Source organism: Talpa europaea, assembly GCF_964194135.1.
Source record: "Talpa europaea genome assembly, chromosome: 14".
NCBI lineage: Eukaryota > Metazoa > Chordata > Mammalia > Eulipotyphla > Talpidae > Talpa > Talpa europaea.
Window position 1 is genome coordinate 47,588,688 of NC_140082.1, and position 23,680 is coordinate 47,612,367.

At 39.4% G+C, this 23,680-nt stretch overlaps 1 protein-coding gene across 2 annotated transcripts in view; it reads left to right on the forward strand.

Moving 5' to 3' along the window:
- Positions 1 to 23,680, forward strand: part of SLC35F3 (solute carrier family 35 member F3) — a gene marked incomplete at both ends in the record, with an annotated part of 345,212 nt that overhangs the window by 314,643 nt on the left and 6,889 nt on the right. For both annotated transcript variants that reach the window (XM_084253640.1, XM_084253641.1), the window contains one exon: positions 17,370 to 17,589. In XM_084253640.1, coding sequence (XP_084109766.1) covers positions 17,370 to 17,589 — 220 coding nt within the window. The remainder of the gene's footprint in view (positions 1 to 17,369; positions 17,590 to 23,680) is intronic.

The following is a 23,680-nucleotide window of genomic DNA, read 5'->3' on the forward strand; positions in this document are numbered from 1 at the left end:
GAGCGGTTTCTGATAGGGAGGGCTATTTCAGATTAGGAAGAAATGCACAGAAATTCTGAGTGCCCATCCTTCCCAAGTGACCAAACTACTTTCCTCGACACTTTAGGCATTCATCTGTAAATGGAAGTGGGTGGTCATCCCTGTCTGTGCAGCTTCCATCTTCCCCTTGGCATAGAACTCAGAATTGCTTCACTGTAATGAGCATGCTAGTCAGGAACCCCATGGAAAAGAGGGTGCTGAGGGAGCAGCATTCCCTCTCCACTTCTCACATAATTCTGTTTGTGCATGCAACATAATCAGCTGAGCCCCAAATAAAGAACAGATTCCTGTGGAGGAGGCTGTGAAATTCCTAGTTAGTGGGACATGTATGCAATCTGTGCTTCTTAAATGTTGCCTCTGTAAGAGAGAGCTATGGGTAGACTATTCCCCGGAGGATCTGAGGGAACAAAATTGTGTGCTGCAGATGACCTCCATTACTCTTGGACCCCTTTCCACTAACATCCTGGGAGATCTTTCTTTTCCTGCCTTTAAGTGTCTCCGGCAAGTGTTGTCAGAACTGACTGATAACAGACTGACTGATAGATGTATAGAGTGTTTCTGCTCGTGTGTAAAAGTTAAATTATTGAACCATTTTATTAGCTTGATTTCCTGCACTATAGATTCTCTAATTAACTAGTAGAGGATTTATAGACTCACTGCTAAGAAACAATCAAAAATATTGTTTTAAGCTTGATCTAATATACAAGGATACTTCGACTAGCCCCGGTTCGCTATAAAAGGGAAGAGGTACAACATTGAAACTTTCCTCTGGGAAGTGCAGACACATTTTTCCTTACTATGAGCTATAGTGGCTTATATAGGAAAACCATTTTACTTAAAACTTCCTAAAAGATATCTTAAAATTCTCAACTCCCACACCTCTGGCCTGTACCCCAGTTCTTGTATTGATAAATAAATAAATCTTTTAAAAAAATTTCAAAATAAACAAAAACCTAAGTCAGGTCTTTAGTAACTTGTTTCTTCTGCCTCTGTTAGCTTAAAACTTTAGATATCTGCCCAACAGTTCAATGCTTATAAAATAAAATCTATTATGGCTAGATGCAACAGACTTTTGTCTAATGTCTGAATCTCAAAGTTGAAAAACATTCACTCTAGTACTAGCAAGAAGATTGGATTCTCTGAACTTGAATATCTTTTACAACCACCTTACAAACTGCTTATCACTCTGAATGAAGAGATCAAGAGCATGGGGAGGTGTACATGTGCTGTGCTTCTAGGCCATTCTGCCATTAGTCTTCAGTAAAATACTTCAGTATGTGCTGAGGTCTGGGGAACTATTCCTTGGATACAAAATGAGCATCCATGTATACACCCCAGGGTAAGGATGCTGCACCCTACTTCTTTCCATGATACCTGTTTTCTTTAGAATACAATTAATTACAGATGTTCCCTAATCATGAGTTAGTAGTGACATTTACAAGTACTGGGATCATCTAAAACCCCCAACATTCTATTATGAATGCATTTATTCTTTAGGATAAATTCTAAACTTCGTGGAAAGCTTTAAGTATGAAAATATTTGTTACGCTTTTAATATAATAGGACTAATTGGGAGGAACAGAGTATCTAATAATAAGGTAATAGCTGAGACTATTGTGATAGGTACACCAGCCTCAATTCAATACAAACCATCACTAGAAAATCTGCACAGGGATGTTTGCAGAATGTCAGCAGTCACACATTTACATAGACCAAAAAAATAAAAATCCAGTAAGTAGAAAACCATGCAATCCAAGGGAACATTCTTTGAAATATCAGTTAAAAAGCAAATTACCTCTACAATGATTACACCTGTGTAAAGACACCTGTGTGGGGGCAGATCTAAAGGGAGCATGATAAAATCACAATTGTGTTGAAATGCTTTCATCGTGAGTAAAAGTTCTTTTCTCTTTTCAATTTTTTTAATTGCTTTAAGAAAGCACATAAAATGTTCTACAAAATTAGTATTTTTAAAAGCCATTGTAGGGAAGAATCATACAACTGGATAATTTCCTGCAATGAAAGCCCAGGCTACCCATGGCCCTGAACTTGGTTTTCTTGTAGTTGAATATTTTCCTGTATCTTCCCCTCGTCTTCCAGATAGGAAGAAGGCATGATCCTGTCTCAGTGATATACTGAGGAGAACTAGGGGTTGGGAGTGGGAAACAGTTCATTTTCAGGAGCTGTCTGTAATCTGGGTATGTTTTACCATAAGCATCTAGTTGTAAAAGGAGGGAGTTATGGAACAATAACTCCAATTACATAGCTCTACCTTGATCTGACCACAGTTCCAGTGACAAGACAGCCAGCTGGTGTCTCTAGTCTCCTGGGGTGAGTTCAGTATTTCAGCCCAGGTTATCTACTCTCCCCTTTCTGATTGTTCTCAGGACACTCTAGCCTCTCTCTGAATCTCTCAATGAGATATTCTTTTGTCCCAAGGACATGGCTACCCCTACTGCAAATTCTATTTTTCCATTTCTAAAATCTTGCCCCATGTCAACATGTAAATAGGCCCCAAGCAGTATACATGTTATCTCTCAGACCAACCACAATGTGAGTATTCATTAAAATTCTTCTTAATTCTTATAAGCTGACCCAACCCATTTGATGTTTTCCATGGTGCCTCTGTTCAAGTATGAAATTTCGCAGGGGGTCTTTTTATTCATCTGCTGAGGGCAAGCTGTGCAGCAGCTTCCATGTGATGGGAAAGCTGAAGCTGTCCACAGGGGTCTGTGCCCATTTCTATCTCCCAAGTGAGGGACTGTGGAGTGTCCCAAACACAAGTCTCAGGGAGGCTGTCACCATGAGGTCAATACTCAGTGAACCTATTACCATTTCTTCTAATTTTCCTCATTTTTAATTCTTTTACTTCCATTTCATTTTTAATTCTTCTGAGTAGAACCCATACATATATGAATATCCAAATAGTTGAATATCCAAATATATTTAAATGACATTTTTTCTCAACTAAGTATACATCTTAAAACCTATCAAAGGAAGGAGATCAAAGGGTCTATCAGTGAATGTAGTTCCAATTTTCTGTTACTATTTCCAAGACTTAGAAATTATATTTATTGAAAATAAAACTATTTATGATCAGAGGGAAGCCCAAATTAGTCATTTAGTTTTATTATATTTTTTTTTATTTCACGCATCATTCGGTCTCCTCTTCTATCTTCCTAAATCTATCTTCTCCTCTTCCTCTATCTTCCTAAATAGATAGCTAGATTTAATCTACTGCTGTGTATGTGTATATTCCTTAAATTGGATAATATATGCTATCACCGTAATGTATACTAATATTAATGTAAACTTATTTCAGAATTAATATTAATGAGTCTGATAGAAAGAACTTGGAGATTTGAGCCACAGGTACAAAAGCAGAGCCATTTTTCACAGAGGCAGGAAGAGAATCAGTGGTCTTCCCTCCTGATGGTCCAGACTAAATTTGCTCCCTAGGGATCAAAGCTTGGCCTGAGTTCCCTGCCCTGTGCTAAGTCATGTCTTCCTGGTACCAGGTCATGCTCAGTGGACAATTGATCAGGCTCAGGGGACCTCTGACTGATGTCAGGTGGGCATGTTCTGCATACTCTGCCAGACATCAGGCCACCATGGGCTTAACAGGGGAAACTTCGAAAATCAACATTATTTTGTTCATGACCCAAAAGTCCCACAAAATACATGGATCTGTGTGCCCTCACCAACTTCCCATGTGTCCAAGGACCACTATGCTATTTGTGCCAAATTGCTTGGGTTGATCCAGCCCCCTACCACATAAAAGTAGCCCAGGTGTTTTCCCCACATTTTTGGTTGTTGTTTTCAAGAAGGTAGACTCTTTGTCATGTGTTATTTGGCAAGCACTATCTTAATGGCTTGTATTTGAGGAGAATTCTCACACATGAACAGTTAAGAGTCTGGTTTCCCCTTCAGAGAAGTTTCTTTTCAGCTCTTCTGCCCATTTTTTGACTGGATTATTTTCTTTGTTTTTGTTGAGTCTTATCAGCTCTTTGTAGATTTTTGTGATCAGTCCTTTATCATTAGCGTTGTGTGCAAAAATGTTCTCCCAGTTGGTGGTGTTTCTCTTTGTTTTTGTTATTGTCTCTTTTGCTGTGCAGAAGCTTTTTAATTTGATGTAGTCCCAGCTGTTTATCTTTGCCTTCACTATCACTGCTTTGGGTGATGTGTCTATAAAGATGTCTTTGATGTGCATGTCATGTAGTATTTTGCTTATATTTCCTTCTATGTATTTTATGGTTTCAGGTCTTATGTCTAGTTCTTTAATCCATTTTGAGTTGGTTTTTGTGCATGGTGTTAGGTAGTAGTCAAGCTTCATTCTTTTGCATTTAGCGACCCAGTTTTCCCAGCACCATTTATTGAACAGACTTTCTTTGCTCCAGTGCATATTCTTTGCTCCTTTGTCAAAGATTAGTTGACCATAAATCTGTCGGTTTATTTCTGGATTTTCTATTGGATTCCATTGGTCTGTCTGTCTGTTCTTGTTCCAAAAGCATGCAGTTTTGATGATTATGGCTTTGTAGTAGAGTTTGAAGTCTGGGAGTGTAATGCCTCCATTCCCTTCTTTTTCTTTCAGGAGAGCTTTGGCTATTTGGGGTTTTTGGTGATTCCATATGAATTTCATCAATAATTATTCTATTTTTTTGAAGAATGTCATTAAAATTTTTATTGGAATAGCATTGAATCTGTATATTGCTTTTGGTAGGATGGCCATTTTAATAATGTTTATTCTTCCAATCCATGAGCAGGGGATGTCTTTCCATTTCTTTGTGTTGTCTTCTATTTCTTTTAACAGTGTTTTATAGTTTTCTTTGTATAGGTCCTTTACCTCTTTTGTTAGATTTATTCCCAAGTATTTGATTTTTTTTGTTTCGATAATAAAAGGGATGTTTTTTTATTTCTTCAGATTTATTGTTTGTGTATAGGAAGGCTACTGGTTTTTGTGTGTTGATTTTGTATCCTGCCACTTTACTAAACTGATTGATTAGTTGAATTAGTTTTTCTGTGGAGTTTTTGGGTTTCTCTATGCATATTATCATATCATCTGCAAACAGTGATAGTTTGACTTCTTCTTTTCCTATTAGGAGTCCTTGTATGTCTTTCTCTTGTCTTGTTGCTCTGGCTAGGACTTCCAGTATTATATTGAAAAGCAGTGGTGTGAGCGGACATCCTTGTCTTATTCCAGATCTTAATGGAAATGCTTTCAGTTTTCGCCATTGAGAATGATACTGGCTGTTGGCTTGTCATATATGGCCTTTATGATGTTGAGGTATGTTCCTTGTATCCCAAGAATTTCAAGGGCTTTTATCATGAATGGGTGTTGCACTTTGTTGAAAGCTCTCTCAACATCTACTGATATTATCATATGGTTTTTATATTTCTTTTTGTTGATGTGTTGGATAACGATTGATTTTCAGATGTTGAACCAGCCTTGTGTCCCTGGAATGAATCCTACTTGGTCGTGGTGAATTATCTTATGGATTCATTGTTGGATTCTGATAGCTAAAATTTTATTGAGGATTTTTGCATCAGTGTTCATTAGAGAGATTGGCCTGTAGTTTTCTTTTTCTGTGTTGTGCAAATGGCCAACAGGCATATGAAAAAATGTTCAACATCACTTGTAATCAGGGAAATGCAAATCAAAACTACCATGAGATACCACCTTATACCAGTGAGAATGGCACATATTAAACTAGCAACAACAAATGTTGGCGAGGATGTGGAGAAAAAGGAACTCTCCTGCACTGCTGGTGGGAGTGCAAACTGGTCCAACTACTATAGAGAGCTGAGTGGAGATTTCTTGACCTACTAAACATAGAGCTTCCATATGATCCAGCAATTCCACTCCCAGGTATTTACCCAAAGGACACATAAACATCAATCCCAAAGAGCACCTGCACCCCTATGTTTATAGCAGCACTATTTACAATAGCTAAGCTATGGAAACAACCCAAATGCCCAAAAATAGATGACTGGATCAAGAAGATGTGGTACATATACACAATGGAATATTACTCAGCAATCAAAAAAGATAAACACGTGCAGTTTGCAGCAACATGGATGGAGCTAGAAGGGACCATGCTCCGCGAAATAAGTCAGAAAGAAAAAGAAAAATACCGGATGGTCTCACTCATAGCAGGAATTTATAAAACCTAAATAAGAGACCAGGAAAAAAGACTATGCAATACAAAGTAATAATCAAAATCAACAAGCAACTATAAACCAGAGACATACTACGGGGGGGGGGGGGGAAGAGGAAGAACTAGAGTCAAGATAAGGGGGGGGTGCAATTGTATGGGGAATATAACCAAAATGAAAATGCATACATTGTGCAAAGATGAAAAATGATGTAAGAATTATATAAAATAAAAAAATTAAATTTTTAAAATTTAAAAATTAAAAAAAAAAAATTAGATCTTAAAAAAAAAAAAGTCTGGTTTCCCACCTAGGAATTTTTGTCTGGGGTGCCTTGGTATCATTGCAGAAGTGATATTCCCTGTACAGCTCAACCTCCACTGCACCTACCCTCTTCAGGAATCACATTTGGACATAATCAATGAAAATGTATATTCCCATTTTCACCTTCATGAATGGCAATAGGAGTCTGCTGCTTCAGATACTAGTCACTATAGATTGTTTTCTTAAACCAAATGGCATGACAATACAACAGTCTGTCCAATATCTTCAAGTAGTACAAATAACTAAGTTCTGGAAGTGACAAAATATTAAATGATCTGGATTCTAAGTTAGTGTGCTGTCTTTGTTCATTGTCATGTACCTTTAAAAAGGGGGGAAGGGCCTCCCCTAGTGGCACAGGCAGTTGAGCGCCAGGCTGTGAAGCTATCTGCAGTCATCTCTTCAGCGCTGGTTTGAACCCAGCCAGCCAGTGAGGGTCCCACATGGTGCAGCAGATAGCTCCTGTCTCGCCCGCTGCTCCCCTCAGGAGTGTATTTCATCAGTCTGCCTGTTCTGTTCCCTGCTCTGTCTCTGGTTAATTCTCTCACCCTCCTGCGCATCTGGCCTGTACTCCGTTTCTTGTATAAATAAATAAATCTTTAAAAAAGATGGGGTGGCATTAAGTATATCATATTCAAGCCATGGCTGTTTCCTATAATGTTTTCCTTCAGGAAAGTATCCAATACACATATGTCAAGAAAGTAACACATACACAAATACATACCCACAGAGCTCAGATAATTAATGTACACAAGTGTAAAAGAAATTCAGTTCCAAGTGTTACTAATGTTCCTAGCCTTGTCAGGAATAGGGTATCTAAGGATGGATGAGAGTTATAAGCTTGATTGGTAAAAGATTTCAGATGGAAACCAGATTTTTAGAAATTAAATATTCCAATGTAATTTGAGTAAATAAATATAATTTGAGGTATCCCATAAAATGTATCTTCTTGGCCCCACACCTCCAGGTTCTAATTCAGCAATTTTCTGTGGAAATATGAAGTTACTTTATCAACAAATATTTATAGTTTCTACAATGCATCATGCATTGTTTTAGGCATGGGGATATAGCAGTAAATTAAACAAAATCCTTACTTTTATTGGGCTCATATTTTGGTGGAAGGACACATACAATAAAAAAGTAAACATATGCCATGTTAGTGAGTAAGTGCAAGTGCTAAAGAAACCTTCCAGATACAATCTATAAAATAGTAATCACTACCTCACCACCCTTCTTTTCTCTGACATTTGAGCAGAATCCTGAACAAGCAGAGAGAACCATGTACAGGTCTTCCTGCTAATTTACATTTTCTACCCTGAATAAAATGGGACTACATTGGAAGTTTCTGAGCCAAGAACAGACTGGTCTGACTTAGGGTTTTAAAAGAGGGAGAAAGAAAGTTAGCAATGAGGATAGTAATATGGCTGAGAAGTGATGGTACTAATACAGGTCTTCCTTGGAGGTGCTTTTTTTAAACCATAATCATCGCCTCTTTTGTTTTTATAGAGGTATAACTGCAATATAACATTGTATTAGTTTCAGGTATACAACGTAATGATTTTATATTTATATATATTGTGAAATGAACATCCATCAGAGGTTACAAAGTTTCTTTTCTTGTGATGAGAACTTTTAAAGCAATTTAAACTTTTAAAGCTAATTTCTTAGCAATTTTCAAATATGCAATACAGTAGTATTAACAATAGACATTATACTGCACATAATTCCCTGAGTTATTTATTTTATAACTGAAATTTTGTACCTTTTGACCACCTACTCTCTGTCCCCATCCTCTGATAACCATTGTGTCCATGAACTCAGTTTGTTTCTAGAATTCACATAAAAGTGACATTACATCAGTGGGACTATATTTTATCTTCCTGTATAACTTGTTTCACTAAGTATAATGCCCTCAACATCCATCCATGTTGCAAATGTAAAGATTTCATTTTTTATGAGCTGAATTATATATTCTATTGTGTGTATCACTTTTTCTTTGACATACTTTGACAGAGTTATCTAGAGCACTGTCTCCCAAACCTGAACATGCATCAGAATCGCCTGTGTATCTTTTTAAAAACATAAATTTTTGTGCTTCATTCCAAATCTACTAAAAAAAAAAACTCTGGAGTGAGGCCCAGGGATTATCAACTCGCTAATATTATAGCTTATTTAATCATCACATACCTAGATCCATTTCAGAACTTGCTTAGAGCCTCTAAATTTTAGCTGCTTGAACAAGGGAGACAGATCTGTGACAAAGTAAATCAAATTAACCATCCCTCTATGAAAAATTATAAAACTTGTAGGGAGGGCTACCTTCAAAAAAGTTGTTTGAAGGTATCAGAGAGGTATCAATACAGCTAGGACTTGAAGCACAAAGATCTGAGCAAAGAAAAAACACGTGAAGCAATCTTGTATTAGCTGGCTTTCCTCTTGCAGAATTGTCAGTTTACAGAATGAATTATAGAAGCCAAATGAAAATCAGCATAGAGCACTAATTGGTATATGAAGACAAAACTATGAATTCAAGGCTGGCAATGCAGCCACACATTGAGACTGATTCAAGATCCCAGAGAAAAATAATTGAACAGAAGTTAACCTGATTTCCATGTACAGTTACCCCTGAAGACACTGTTTGGGGCCAGATACAGAGAAACCAAGCAGAAAGACATTTGGGTATTGACAGTGGTAAAGACTTCAGTTGACTAATGGTTCTAGAGTGAAATATTGGGTTTCAAATCCATCAAGCAGGAGAGACTTCTAGCCTTCAAAAGAGCTGTAACCTGAGAGAATAAGGGGGGAGGGGGACAGAAATTGGCTAACATCAACTAATCAAGGTAAAATTTATGCCAGAAGAAATTAAGTCTACACTAGAAGATTATATCATCCACAGCCCTATAATATTTCAAAATATTTCATCAATTAAGAAAAAAATACTTGTCAGGAAACAGGACCAGATGACCACACACACACAAACACACACACACATACACGTGTACACACACAGTGTACACACACACACACAATAAGATAGGGATTAAACAGATCCAGACGTGTTATAAATTTTGGTGTAATCAGATGTGCACTATAAAATATTGATTATATAGTCATTTTTTTTCTTGACCATATTAAAGAATTTTACCACAGAACTACTATCTATGAAGAATAATCAAACAGGGCTCCCCTGGTGGCACAGGTTAAAGATAGTACTATCAAGCTATCTCCAGCCACTGCAGCACAAACAAGTTTGATCCCTGGCAGGCCAGGGAGCGGCACACATGGTGCAGCAGACCTCTCCTGCCTCGCCCACTGCTCCCCTCAGCAGTGTGTTTCAGTAGATCTGCCTGCTCTGCTCCCCACTCTGTTCTCTGGTGAATCCTCTCACCCCCCAGCTCCTCTGGCTTATACCTCAGTTCTTGTATGCATAAATAAATAAATCTTTAACAAAATAATCAAATAGAAAAAAAAATAGAAATTAAGAATCTGTTGGATTTAATTACTGTTTAGACACAACAAAGACAAGATTTGTAAAATGGGAAATACACCAGTAGCAAACATGTAGATTGAATCACAGATTGAAAAGAGAGGTGGAAATTAAAAAGAAGTATAAGATACTTACAGTGAACAGTGAATAGGTCTGACACATACTGAAGTCCCAACACAGAGGAGAAAGAGTACATTGTCCAAGAATTTCCCCAAAAGTAAGGGATGGAATTAAACCACAGATTTAAGATTTGTAAATCCCAAATAGCCAAAAATAAAACAAACAAACCTATGAATTGCATAGCAAATCTGCTAAAATGTGGAAGATACAAAATATTAAAAGAAGTTAGAAAAACTGAGTTCTAAATAGAAAAACTAAAAGCCAGAAGACAATGGAATGATGTCTTCAAAGAGTAGAAAGAATGACTGTCAATCTAGAATTCTAAACCCACTAAAAATTCTAAACCCAGTTTAAATGGTGAAACAAAATAAAGATATTTTCATGCAAATAGCCAACACTGGAAGAAATGCTTAAAGGGACTCTTGAGGCAAATGTAATGATCCCATATGGAAGCACAAAACAGTAAAGAATGATGAACTTCAGAAAGAGAAAATATATGGCAAAATATAAATGAAAACTAAATGTCTAAAATAGTAGTGTGTTAGAGGGTTTAAAAATATGAGGAATAGATATTTATGACAATCCAAAACACGGCAAAGAAATGTGTTAGATAAAGAGTTACAAGGCTTTTGTACAAGAAATGATAACATTATCAATTAAAATATTCAAATCAAGATTACAGGTTGTAATATTTATTGCTGGAAGTCTGAAAGAATGTATTTCTAATAAGCTAATGGAGTCATTTTTAATTTAAAAATGCATAAAAAGGCAAAAGAGACAAATACAAAGAATAAGAAAACATGGGGCAAATAAAATAATAAGATAACAGTTAAACTGTAATAAAGCAGTAATTGTGAAATGTAAATGAACTAAAGTTTACATTTCCTGATTCTTTTTTTTCTCTTTTTTTTTGGTGAGACCCTCGCCGGTGCCCAGGGATCGAACTGGCACTGCAGAGGCTGCGGGCAGCCTTACAACCCAGCACTCAACCTCTGACCACCAGGGGAGGCCCTACATTTCCTGATTCTTAATATGAACAGCTACAGTAATCTAAGCTGTTGTGAAGTATGGTACTGGCATAAAAACATATATAATGGCATAGAATAGAGGATCCATAAATAAAACCTCACATCTCAGCAACTCAACTGATGTTCAATAAGGTGCCAGGACCATTCTATGGGGAATGGACAGCTTTTTCAATGATTAGTACCTGAAAACTAGATACCCTCATGCAAAAGAATAAAATAAGATCCTGACACACAATCTATAAAATATATAAGAATTAAATCAATACAGAGCAAAGATCTAAAATAAAGACTAACAATATAAAACTTTTTAAAGAAAATATAGGGGGGAGCATTAGGGCATTGTATTTGGCCATAATTTCTTGAATTAACATCAAAAGCATAGGCAACAAAAGTAAATATAAATTAGATTACATCAAAAGACAATCAACAGATTGATTTGCAAATATTTTCTTCCACTATTTTAGGATGACTTTATATCTCTGAAAAGGGGTTAGTAGCCAGAATATAGCAAGAACTCCCATGACTCAACAACAAAAAGAAACAGTTGAAAAAAGAGGAAAAGAAGTTAAATAGACTATTACCTCAAATGACATGCAAATACCAACCAGCAAGGAAAGATGCTCAGCATCACTTTTCTCGATGGAGAGGCAACCCAAGGCAGTATCACCTACATCCATGGCAAACAGAAGATAACAGGGTCGATGGGAATTCTTTCAAAGAATTGAAATGAGAGTCTCAAAGAGGTATTTGCACACCAGGTTCACAGCAGCATTACTCACAACAGCCAAGAGGTGGAAGTAGCCCAAGTGTCCATACACAGACGAATGGATATGCGAAATGTGCTGTGTGTACACTATAGAATATTAGAGAGGGAATTCTGACACATGATAGGACATGCATGAATCTTGAAAACATTATTCTGAGTGAAATAAATCCTTCACAGAAAGGAAAAACTCCTCCCAGCTACAGGAGGAGTCTAATTCATAGAGACAGAAGAGCGGTGGCTGCCAGCAACTGTAGAGAGGGAAGAATGGGAATTGTTCAATGAGAACTGAGTTTCAGTTCTGCAAGACAAAGAGAGTTCTGGAATTGGATTACAAAACAATCTGAAGGCACTTAACAGTACCGAACCATATACTTAAAAATGATTAAGATGGTAAATTTAATGTTATTTTAGAAGTTATTTTTTAAAGCCGGGAGACAGCATGAACTTTTTGGAGCCAAACTTAGCTGCACATGAGAATCATTTGCAAAAAATTTAAATACAGTGCAGTCGCATTTTAATGCAAATTTACAGTAACAAAATATAAGTATGACTAATGTTTCATTTATGCATAAATTTTCAAATAATGTGACTCCCTCAAGATTTTAAAAGTTAAACAAGAATCACAATATCAACTCTGGGAAGCTGAACGATAAATGCCAGGTGGCAATGTTAACATCAGCTGGCAAACAAAAGCACAGAGCAACTGTAAGAAAATTAATCAGATTTGTAAGTTTTGAATTATGAAGAGTTGTCAAGAATGTACCCCTCATATAGACTGTATCATTCTTTATAGAATCCTAAGCTCCTCACTGGACAGTATGATTAACTATATCTAGGTTGAATCCAGGCAATCCATATTTTTAAAAGCTCCTTGGGGTTTGTTTCTAAGACTGATGATGGTCTGTGCATCGTTTGAAAACCATTGGTCCCCCATAAGGGAAAAAGCACATTCATTCTATGAAAGAATTATTAACATATTACATGCTGGATTCTGAGGACATAATATGAAGCAACGGTATCCATGTGGTGTTTACATTTTACTGTATCTGATTATTTACTAACTTCTTCAGGAGAATAATTACAGTAGAGGGTCCTACAAGTATAATAAGAAATACAAGGCATCTGGGGACACATATGGGAGGGAGGAAGACTATTTCAAGAAAAGGACAAAAAGAAGCCAGTGAGACCTAAAGCAGAGAAAGAGTTGAATTCAAGAAACTGGGATGAATTCAAGGAGTTGTTTTGTTTTTTTTTTAAGATTTATTTATTTATACAAGAACCAGGGTACAGGCCAGATGCACGGGAGGGTGAGAGGATTCACCAGAGACAGAGTGGGGAACAGAACAGACACACTGACGAAATACACTGCTGAAGGGAGCCGGGGATGAGACAGGAGAGGTCTGCTGCGCCATGTGGGCATCTCCACGGCCGGCCGGCAGGGATAGAACCAGTGCTGCAGAGGCTGCAGCCAGCCTCACAGCTCTGCGCTCAACCTCCTGTGTCACCAGGGAGGCCCGAGTTTGAGGAGCTTTAAATTCCACGTAGGGGCGCATAAGTATTGATGGATAAAACTAAAGGACAGACAAGGTCGGGAAGACTGATGATGGTCTGTGCATCATTGTTTGAAAACCTTAGGATACTTGACATTTTCCTAAGGGAAAAGGAGAGGAGTATCTCTTTATAACATGGAATAAGGAATGAATTGAATTGTAAAGGAGAGAGCTTCTCTCTCCACTGCAGTCTAAGTTTCCAATGGCAGTAGTTCAAGAAAGAGGGGGACAGAGGTGTGGGCCAGAGTAGTAGCCTTGGGAATAGGCATTTAGGAGAATGAATCAATAGGTCTTGGTAATGAACTACATGTGAAGAGGAAAGGGAAAAGTTAAGAATGTTTGCCAAATATCTAACCTGGGGAGAAATATGTCATGCTACCATAGCTTCCATTTATTTGTTGAGATATCTGACCCCACTATAATTTCCTATCCCGTGACTGATTGCATTTTCTTTTTCTTGAGAGCTTTTACATCTTTCTCCATGTCCAATTATGTGCCTTATGGTTATTTCTTGCTACATTTTGCATGGTATATGGTAGGACCTTTTGATATGAAGACTCAAGTCTTATGCATCTAAAAGAAAAAAAACTCTTGATTCTTTCTCTCTCTCTCTCTCTCTCTCTCTCTCTCTCTCTCTCTCTCTCTCTCACATACACACACACACACACACACACACACACACACAAGAAACCATCCTGACTTTATAGTCCAACTCTTTAAATATAAGATAGCAAAATTTTAAAAATTATTTTCCACAATTATTTCCCTTTTGGAGTCATTTGTTCCTGTTTCATGGATCCAGTTTCTTCTATCTCTAAGAATATTCTCTCCCCCTCCATCCCAATTGTATAAATACAACACATCCTTCAAGTTTTGATTCAAATCAGTCCAACTATCTCCACCAGACAGGAATTCTATTCCATAATTATGTTTCACACATCTAATATGTGATATTAAAAATTGCATGGGTTCCTATTGAGGAATTGGTCTTATTTCCCCAATTATACCATAAACTTCTCAAAAGCATTGTTCATTTACCATTTACTTGTTCTCTATCAGTCATAGTGCCTTGTTTAGAATTATGAATAGTATAAATGAAAAACAAGTGGTTCTTGATTTTACTTAAATAACAAGCCATCCTAATACCACCAAGCCAGGCTATCATTTTCAGGGTGCTTTAAAAAGTCACAAGAACATAGGTATTTGTCAAATAATGTGAGTGTATAACTTACAGATTTTCATAGATTTTCCTATCTTTCACCATATTTCTACTCACGCCTAATTCAATAGCAGTATTCTTTTCTTGACTCTTCCTTATAGCTCTCAACTTAAAATTTTCCTTTTCTCACTCATATTTCATTAGTTTGGGATGTATTTAATTCAAAGTTTTGATAAACATATGCCTCCATTGACAGGAACTGAAGGGCTCAGGTCTTCCAGAGAGGAACTTGTTGTTGAGCTTTTAAAACCTGCCAAGGAATGAAGGATATTAGACTATCTTGCCGGTGAAGTGGAAAGCAGGCAAGAAAACATCTGTCACACCCTGTTCTTTGTATCTGAAGAAAGGTCTCTGGCAGAAATGGATTTATGCTCTTCATCTCTCTTGGGTCCCCTTGAAATCAAGAAAAGCCCACCGACATGGTCAGTGTACAATCTTTGATCTTAAAATAGAACATAAGCTGAAGCCCCACCATTTCAGCCTCATTAGAACCCCCTTCACTGAATTCCCCTGGCCATGAGTCCTCCATGGGCCAACAGAACTCTACTACGCCCAGAAATCTTGCCTATTCTATCTGTAAGATGAATTCCTGCTTCCCTCCCCACTTCCAGTCAACAACTGGGGCTACCAATATCCAGCCATGGCCTTGCCCCATCTCTTCCCCATCACTCCTATAATCATCACAGTTTGGAGGAATCTAAGATATGTTCTTAGAGAAGGTGTCAGTGTCCCATTGACTTGGTATGACTCATTCCTGCCACAACATGAGTCTTCTTATAATAGTAGAGTCTGGGGAAATTTGAAAATCCTACTTGAAGGGTAACCTCTAAGTTGAGTTAACATTAGTAACAGGAAAGAATACTTGTATTTCTGGGTGATCATCCTCCAGGGACCAGCATCATGTTACAGCCACCATAATTACAAACATGAAGGAAAACTTCACTGGTCACTGTCAAAGGGGGAATGAGGACTTTCTATGACTAGGGCTTGAGAAAGTGCCATAGGAAATGCAGCTGAAATGCTCTATGAAAACTACAAGGCAAACCAAAATCTCAACCTGTCAGCTAGATGCATGTTGCATCTATATATATAAAGTCTAAATGAATCAATTCATTTGAATTGATTTCATGGTAAATTTAATGATTCGAATGTTTTGCCTGATATTGGTTTGTTTCAGATCAACATAGAAGTCTGAATTTTTTGTTTCTTCTGTGGATATCCCCTAGTTGAGTACTGAATAAAGGCAAATCTCAGTCTAGACTGATGGTAAGAATAAACAAAGCTATACCAAATCCCTTTTAATTTTATTTGCAATTTCCCCCCCTTTACTTATTGATTTTAACATTGAGTAACTTAGGTCACAGCCCGCCTGAATATATTTGTCTAACTCCCGCCCTCATTCCTGGTCTAGCAGATGTGCTAGGCACCATCAGTCAGCCTAGATGGAGATGACTGATTCCTCCTTGTTTTAGGAAATGCTGTCAATTTTTTGGAGACAACGGCTTGACCTTGAAGGTGTTTTTTACCAAGCAGGGTGTCCTCATTCATATGTCTCCTTAGCTAGCTCTTTGGGACTGACAGGACCACAATCTTCATTCTCCAACAGTCAAGTCAGCAGGCAGCACTGTGGACCAAGCCCTCTCAGGCCTCTCTCCTCGCTCTTACCCATGTCCTTCTCTCCTGTCTTTTTCTGTGTGTGGCTGTATTTTCCTCAAGTAGGTTTTTATATACCATTGGTCCTACCATTTAGAATCTAGAATGGCATTGAAAAACTTTCTTCTATAGGTGTTTCCTCGTCTCCCTCTCTAAGAAGCTGAACTTCAGAGTAGCTCAAGAGGAATGAGCAGATCCATTAGTGGCGTGGAGACGAGAATGTCCAGGTGATAGTTTAAGGAACTCGTTCCAAAGAGAGCCTTATGGAGATCAATTATCAAAAATTAATAGTACAGTTGACCCCTGAACAATGTGAACCCACCCCTCAATTGAAAAATCCCCTTATAATTTATAATTTGGATACAGTTGGCTCCTATATCCATGGTGTCCATATTTGTGGTTTCAACCAACCACACATGTCAGTTTGTTGAATCTGCAAATATGGGACCTGTAGATTGAAAAAATATCCATGCATAAGTGGACCCACACAGTTTAAAAATGTGTTATTCAAGGGTTGACTGTGTTTTATGCCAAAATGCACTAGATGCACCCAGAAAATGACTGCCCAGGCTTGATCACAAAGACGATTCCAGTTTGGGGAAAGATTTCAATATGTCTCAATGAGTTCTCTCTAAATATCCACCCTCCCCTCAAGAAAAAAATAAAACACAACAGTGACTTCCTACTCTTTCTAAGCAAGTGACAGAATTTATAGTCAACCACCATGGAACTGGGCTTCTTCACATCAGATAATCCCAATGCTATCCTCTGCCTAGACCTGCCATTTCCAAACCTCACATGAACAGTAGTAATAATCCCTGATGTCAGATAATTTGTGCAACATTTCCTTCAATAGACTAAAGCAATAGGTTGACAAGCTTTCATAGAAAGATGTTTATAAAAAAAAAAGACAAATAAAAAGGCCCCACCCCTTCCAATATTTGCAGAAAACAGAGAAAAGCTGGGTATAAGAAAAAAAAAATGGTCTGTCTCAACCCAAGAATATAATAACACTGCCTCTCTTTCCTTGTTTTAGGGAATGCTGTCGATTTTTTGGAGACAATGGCTTGACTTTGAAGGTGTTTTTTACCAAGGCAGCCCCCTTTGGTGTTCTTTGGACACTCACAAACTACCTGTACTTACATGCAATAAAGAAAATAAACACTACGGATGTCTCCGTGTTGTTCTGCTGCAACAAAGCTTTTGTGTTCTTGCTCTCATGGATCGTTCTCAGGGACAGGTTCATGGGAGTGAGGGTAAGTTCCTTATTATCTGTCTTCCTCCCTCACTCAGTCATGTCAACCTAAACCTGCCCATTGGCTTGCTTGACTCCATGTGCTGGACCATAAGCATAAGCTGCTGACCACTTTCCTTCTGATTTGCAGCAGAAAAGGAGCCCAGCAGAGGGCCCAGTTCTTGGTGTGCCTTGCAAACCTTCTTGCTTGCAAACCATACAAGACAACATTCATTTAAAGCACCTTTCATTTCAAGCGTTTCAACAAGCATTCCCTAAAGTATGTGCCAGTTGGGGACCCGACCAGGGAATGGCCATGTGCTCCCCCCTCTGTGTGCTCACCCCTGTCTCATGGGCAGCAGTGCCCTGAAGCCTGGAGCTCTCTGCTAACACTGTCACTTTCTCCTTAGGATGTATGTGAAAGTCAGAGGATCCCGCATCCACATGTATATGCAGTCTTGGTAGGCTCTTTGGCTTCGTACACATGGTCCAGACAAAGTAAGCCAGACACACGTCTGCTAAATCCAAATTCTGGAGTGTCATTTTCCTACATTTTCATTTCCTTCTCAACCCAAATGAAGGGGGAGGGAAATAATACGCCTTGAATTACCTCTTGTTACAACAGAGACTTTGTAAATCACATTAAAACCTAGTCAAAATTTTAGCCAGTCAAACTTCATAACAACTGTATGAAATTGGGTGGATGTACTATCAAATATCAGCTAAATTATTGAGGGACTTGCCCTGAATAAAAGAACAGGTGACTTTTAGCGTTGACAGAATCCTAGTGGCTTTGGTTTGCCTCCCTCTGGTGGCCAATGGCTGCTACTGCTCCCCCCATCACCTTGCCACAAACAGGGTTTACAAAGCAGTGATTGAGCCAAACAGCTGGTTCTCTTGTAGCCAGAGTGCATCACTCACTACTTCCTGCACCCTCAGACCAGGTAGGCTGGCCATCACACTAAGAGCCATTTTATGGACAGTCCCAAAAGAGCGAAACATGCTGGCAACCAGCAAGGGGCAGACTCAAGACCCCCTACTTGTCATTGTCCTGGGAACAGTGATATCACCCTAATGGTGGAGTCACGCCCACCTAGTTATTCAAACAGCAGTGGGGACATGAGTCAACTGCTGAGTCGTATTTTTAGCTTTCAGTAAGGGGAAAATTTGTTTTGAGGCTTAGTGTTAATTTTGGAATAAAAACTCACTCACTGTGCTACCACCCAGAAAAGCTTTCAGCAAATAAATGATACGATACTTCTCCACAAAAAAATGTAGATACTCCCAGCAGTCACCTTTCCAACAGCCTCCCTGACAAGACACTGGCCTTGGATGATCTGGGGCCTGCTGTGACTTTATTTTGACACAAAGAGCCAAAGGAATTCATGGGATTTTTGGCACGATTTTGATGTCCAAAGCAGATTCCAAATGAGACTTTGCTACAGAGAAGAGATGCTTCAAGGTTATTTCTGCATTGAAGCAGAAGAAAACAAATGTTTGGAGGTTAAGAGAAGGAGATACGAAAATACCTGAAGTCCTTCTAGGTCTGTAAGGAACAGTGTGGATCATAAAGATTTTTTTTATTGCTACACATGGATAAGACTTTTCTTCCTAACAGGTCTGAGCTGTGATGTGGTCTCGCCATCCTAACCTCCTATCTGTTGGTTCAGGTACAGCAGTCAGCACAGACCAGAATTTTGTTAGAAGTCCTCAGCACTAGGCCAGCCTTGAAACCAAAGACCAGTGAGCTGGTGTTAGTGGTGGAATTGTGTCATCTGTGCAGCTGTGGGTCTCTTTAATACCCATCACTCTTCTCAGAAGTATGTGACCTGTTATCTAGGAGCTTCCCAGTCCAAATTATGGTGAATTTCCCTCCTCTCATCTGCAAGAGTTCAAAGAGCATGGGAAATCTGAGTCCCAGCAGCTTTCAGTCCCTGAAAGATTCTGCTTGATAAACATACATCTTGAATTTAAAGCCCCATCAAACTGATGCAAAGCTAGTATTAGTCTTCTCCCAGCTTGTTGCCAGGTAGTTTCCAAATATTGAAGAGAAGTGATATGGTACCCCTTTCTGGAGGGCTGAGGGTTCAAGCTGGAGAGTAAAACACATAAAAAACACCACGAGTCTCAGCATTATGTTTGGAGAACAGATTGTACAGCGAACCTATTAAGATAATTACTCAAATCACAAGGCCTGGGGTTCCTGGTTCAGGTCAGGCAGGAAAAGCAGAAAGTAAATGTATCTTTTGATACTGGGGAGATATCAGTCATCCCATGTGGCATCGGAGGTGACTAAAAGGAGCCTAAGCTTCTCCTGTGTCACCTTTGGCTCTGCTAAGAATCCTGAGCCTGGAGAGCCAGAGGCATATCTGTGCACCAGCCAGCACGCAGTGAGGGCACCATGTTCTAGTCAAGAGGCACGTGACTAGGATTTGGACTTGCACCCATTCTTACAAGCTGTTGGGCCTGCAGCTAGTTAGTTAGGCCTATGAGTTACCTCATTTTAAAATAGAGTATTAGTACTCATCTTACAGAACAGTGTGAGAATAAAATAAGATGATGCAAGCTTGGCACATAAAACACAATAAATGTTAACTCTTAGCCAGAGGGGCTTGATGGACCAACCCAAGTCAGTGTGGCTGACAGTGTCAGAAACTGACAAACATTTAGGGAGGCCATTTTGTGTCACACAGCAGCAGCAGAATAAGAGCAAGTAGAACTCTGGGAGGATGAAGTAGGGTCCCTCCTAAAACGCAAGCCCACCCAGCGGTGACCAGCAGGTGGATGAAGGAAGGGTTGATCAGGCGATGCCATGCCCAGCCCATGCCCAAATGTAAGGTGAGATTTGCTGATTATTCAGCCACTCTCCACAACCAGTTAGGGCTTTCTAACTGGGAGGGACTGACCATGGAGCAAGAAGGCAAATGATCATCCCAGAGAGCCCTCGAGCCCCAGCAGCACATTCCCCCGGGGACCCATGCTTTTTCCAAAACCAGTTCCAATGGAAGTCTGGTTGATACTTCCAATCATTACAGTGCTCTCAGTGTTCCCCAGGCCCCCTCCTCCCTGAGTTACTCCACCTCTGATCCTGCTTCCTTAGTGAGTGAGAAGCTGTCCCATCACCCAAGCACAGTGCAGGGAAGAACGCAGAACACACAGCATGGGGGAGCACAGCTGGAGTTTACAGCCCAGATCCCTTTCCCATCCCTCATATATGAGCTTCAACGAGAAGATCGCCAAACCCTAATATCTGAGTCAACAAAACAGTACCAGAGTCCAAGGGAAAGTGTTGGGAGAAGTATACTTGAAAATTACTCTGTTCTTGACCTGTTTTGAAAAGCCCCAAACTATACAGATGTAAAATGCACCACAAACAGTGTTCTAGCAAAGGGTGCGTGGTTCATGCTTGTTGACGAGAACAGGGTTCAGTGCCAGGATTGCACTGGGATGCTGCCCCTCTCCTCCTCCTTCATGCTCCACCCGACTTGATTGGGAATGATGTGGTCTTGTAAGGGGGTGGGAGGAGACCCAAAATTGGAGTGGGTTTCTAGAGCTCTGAATCCAGAGGCCCAAGGACCTGAGAAGTTATAACAGTGAGTGAGGCCACCATTGAGGCCAGCAGGCTACTGTTGAACCTCTCAGTGTCTCCCACATCTGTGTTTCTTCCTCATCTCCAGTCAAAGTAAAAACAGTCCTCTCTACCATCAGCTGCTTGGCCTCAAGGTCGCTGTGACCCACCAGTCTGGATCCCCAAATCCTTGTCTTAGGGTTAGAAGAGTGGGACATATGAAGATGAGGCATTAGGAAAATATAAGAGAAGAAAGGCCTGGGGAAATTCACCTGCCTATTTCATACTCAGACTATCCCCCTGGAATGTGAAGACCTGGAAGGTGAGGGACTTGTGAAATCTTAGAGTATATGCCTTCTGTCGAGTTCTTCACACAGGAATTAAGCAGGGAAGCACTTCTAAATGTAAGCCAAGAAACCCAGAGATGTTCTGGAGTCAAATGTAAAATATGCACCTTTTTTTAATAGAACTGTTATCTCCAAAGGAACGTCAGGTTTGAGAAGGCCTCTCAGACTCTGCTCATCCTCACACACACACCCCCTTAAGGGCTGCTTTACTCTGCTGCTAGAGGTGATGAGGATGAGGCAGAGCTCCCAGCTGATGCGCTAGTACTTTGATCTAGCCTCAGACTCGGCTATGGTCTCAGGGCAGCTGCAGTCCAGACAGTGATGACCCCCAGTCAATTATTCCTGTAATATCTAGCTGGGACCCCCAAGAGGAGACTGGAGGTTTTAGTGAGGGCATCACTATTCCCTGAAGCCACCTGTCACAATGAACTCATGGGACAGGGCTCCTCAAATGCTCACTAGCAAACTGTTTCTTATGCCTCCAGTCCCTTCCCTTGGTGCCTCAGCACAGCTCATCTCAGGAAGAACACATGAGCTGTTATATTATTTAATCAATAGAGAAGAGAGAGAAGATATCAGAAATCTACATTGTAAGTCTTCAGGACAAAATAATCCTTTGTTCTGCTTTTCTTCCTCAAAATTCAGCCCTAAGTTTGAAAAAAGCCAAGCACCTTCAGAGATGCCCCAAATCACCTGAACTTGAACTACTCTTCCCCTTCCTCTCTCCCTCCTTCTTTTTCTCCCTCCCTTATTTTTTTAGTTATTTTTCTGTTGACCTAATGCCTTGCCAGGTTGAACTGTTCCAAGCAGCATCTTTGCATTATGTGAGTCTTCTGGAGCAGAAACCAGCCCTTTCCCCTGCTTGCTTTTCTTGTCCTCTTGGAGGAAAAATAATTCACTTATTGTCCTGCTATCTCTGTTTCTTCTCTTAATGAACTTTTGTGCAGAGTACATGGAGTATTTGAATATAAAGTATATGCAAAATGTGATGCAGAATGATGCAGCAGACTGAAAGTGAATTACTAAACCAGAAAAAACAAGTAGATAGATGAAGGCCTGGCTCTTTTCCAGTCAATGGTGTTCGCCTGCTCTCTCAAGAGCCTCTGTGTTACAGGCGATCTATTGTTATATGATAATATTGCATGAAGAATTCACTAGAAGCATGTAACTCAAACTGTGTGAACTCAACCACATTACCTTTCACTAACCTAAAATTTTGCATTTAAACCATGAAGGAAATCTCAATTCAAATCTTAGAGTTGGCAATGCTTATATGAGTCATACTTTCCTGCATATATATACAACACTAGCTTTGAAATCCTACAGACCTGAAAAATGTGTCCCTATTCTGCCACACACCAGCTCTGTGACTTTGGGAAAGTTTCTTACCTTCTCTGAGCCTATGTTTTCATGTCTGTTAAAATGAAATGAATGATATCTACCTATTTTGAGCAATAAATGAGAAAACACATAGGAAACACTTAGCCCATGACAGCTCAGAAAATATTAGCCACTTGATATTGTTATTGATAGCCAAGGTTGATTTGGAATGATCCATAAAAAGGGGTAAAATTTTATGGAAAGCCAGCCATTGAAACATGTATAGCACCCAAATGTCCTGACTTCCCACATTCTACCTACCTCATCCCCTCCCCCATTCCTACCCAGAGACATTATTGTAACTCCATGACCACCTCAGATTATAACTTGTACTTATTCTCTGTACTAATTTAGTTGTCTTTTGGGAATTGTTATCCTGAGTTCTTTATCTCCTGCATACTCTTGAGAATTTTATTTTGCACTGTAGACTCCATACCTCGCCCTGGAGCTTCCATTGCACCTGGACAATAACTGGATCAAGGGGGGCATGGTGGGGACCTGCAACAGCCAAGAAAAGAAAAGGAGCTAGAACACTATGACCCTGAATGGCTGTTGACACAGACTCTGTCAGAAGTGACACACATTCTGTCCCAACTGCTGGGATGTAACATGGGACCAAGATCTGCAGTCCTTACTGCACCTCTCTGTTGAGATACAAAATACATAGAAGCAAGATCATATGAGGTACTTTCAGAATGCTGAGAAAGAGCTAAGAGAAAATTTCTAGGTACTGTTCAGGTATTTTCTATCAGTCATTGTTTTGACTAAATAACCCATCCTTGGGAGTATCCAGGAATCATGGCATGACTCCCTTCCTG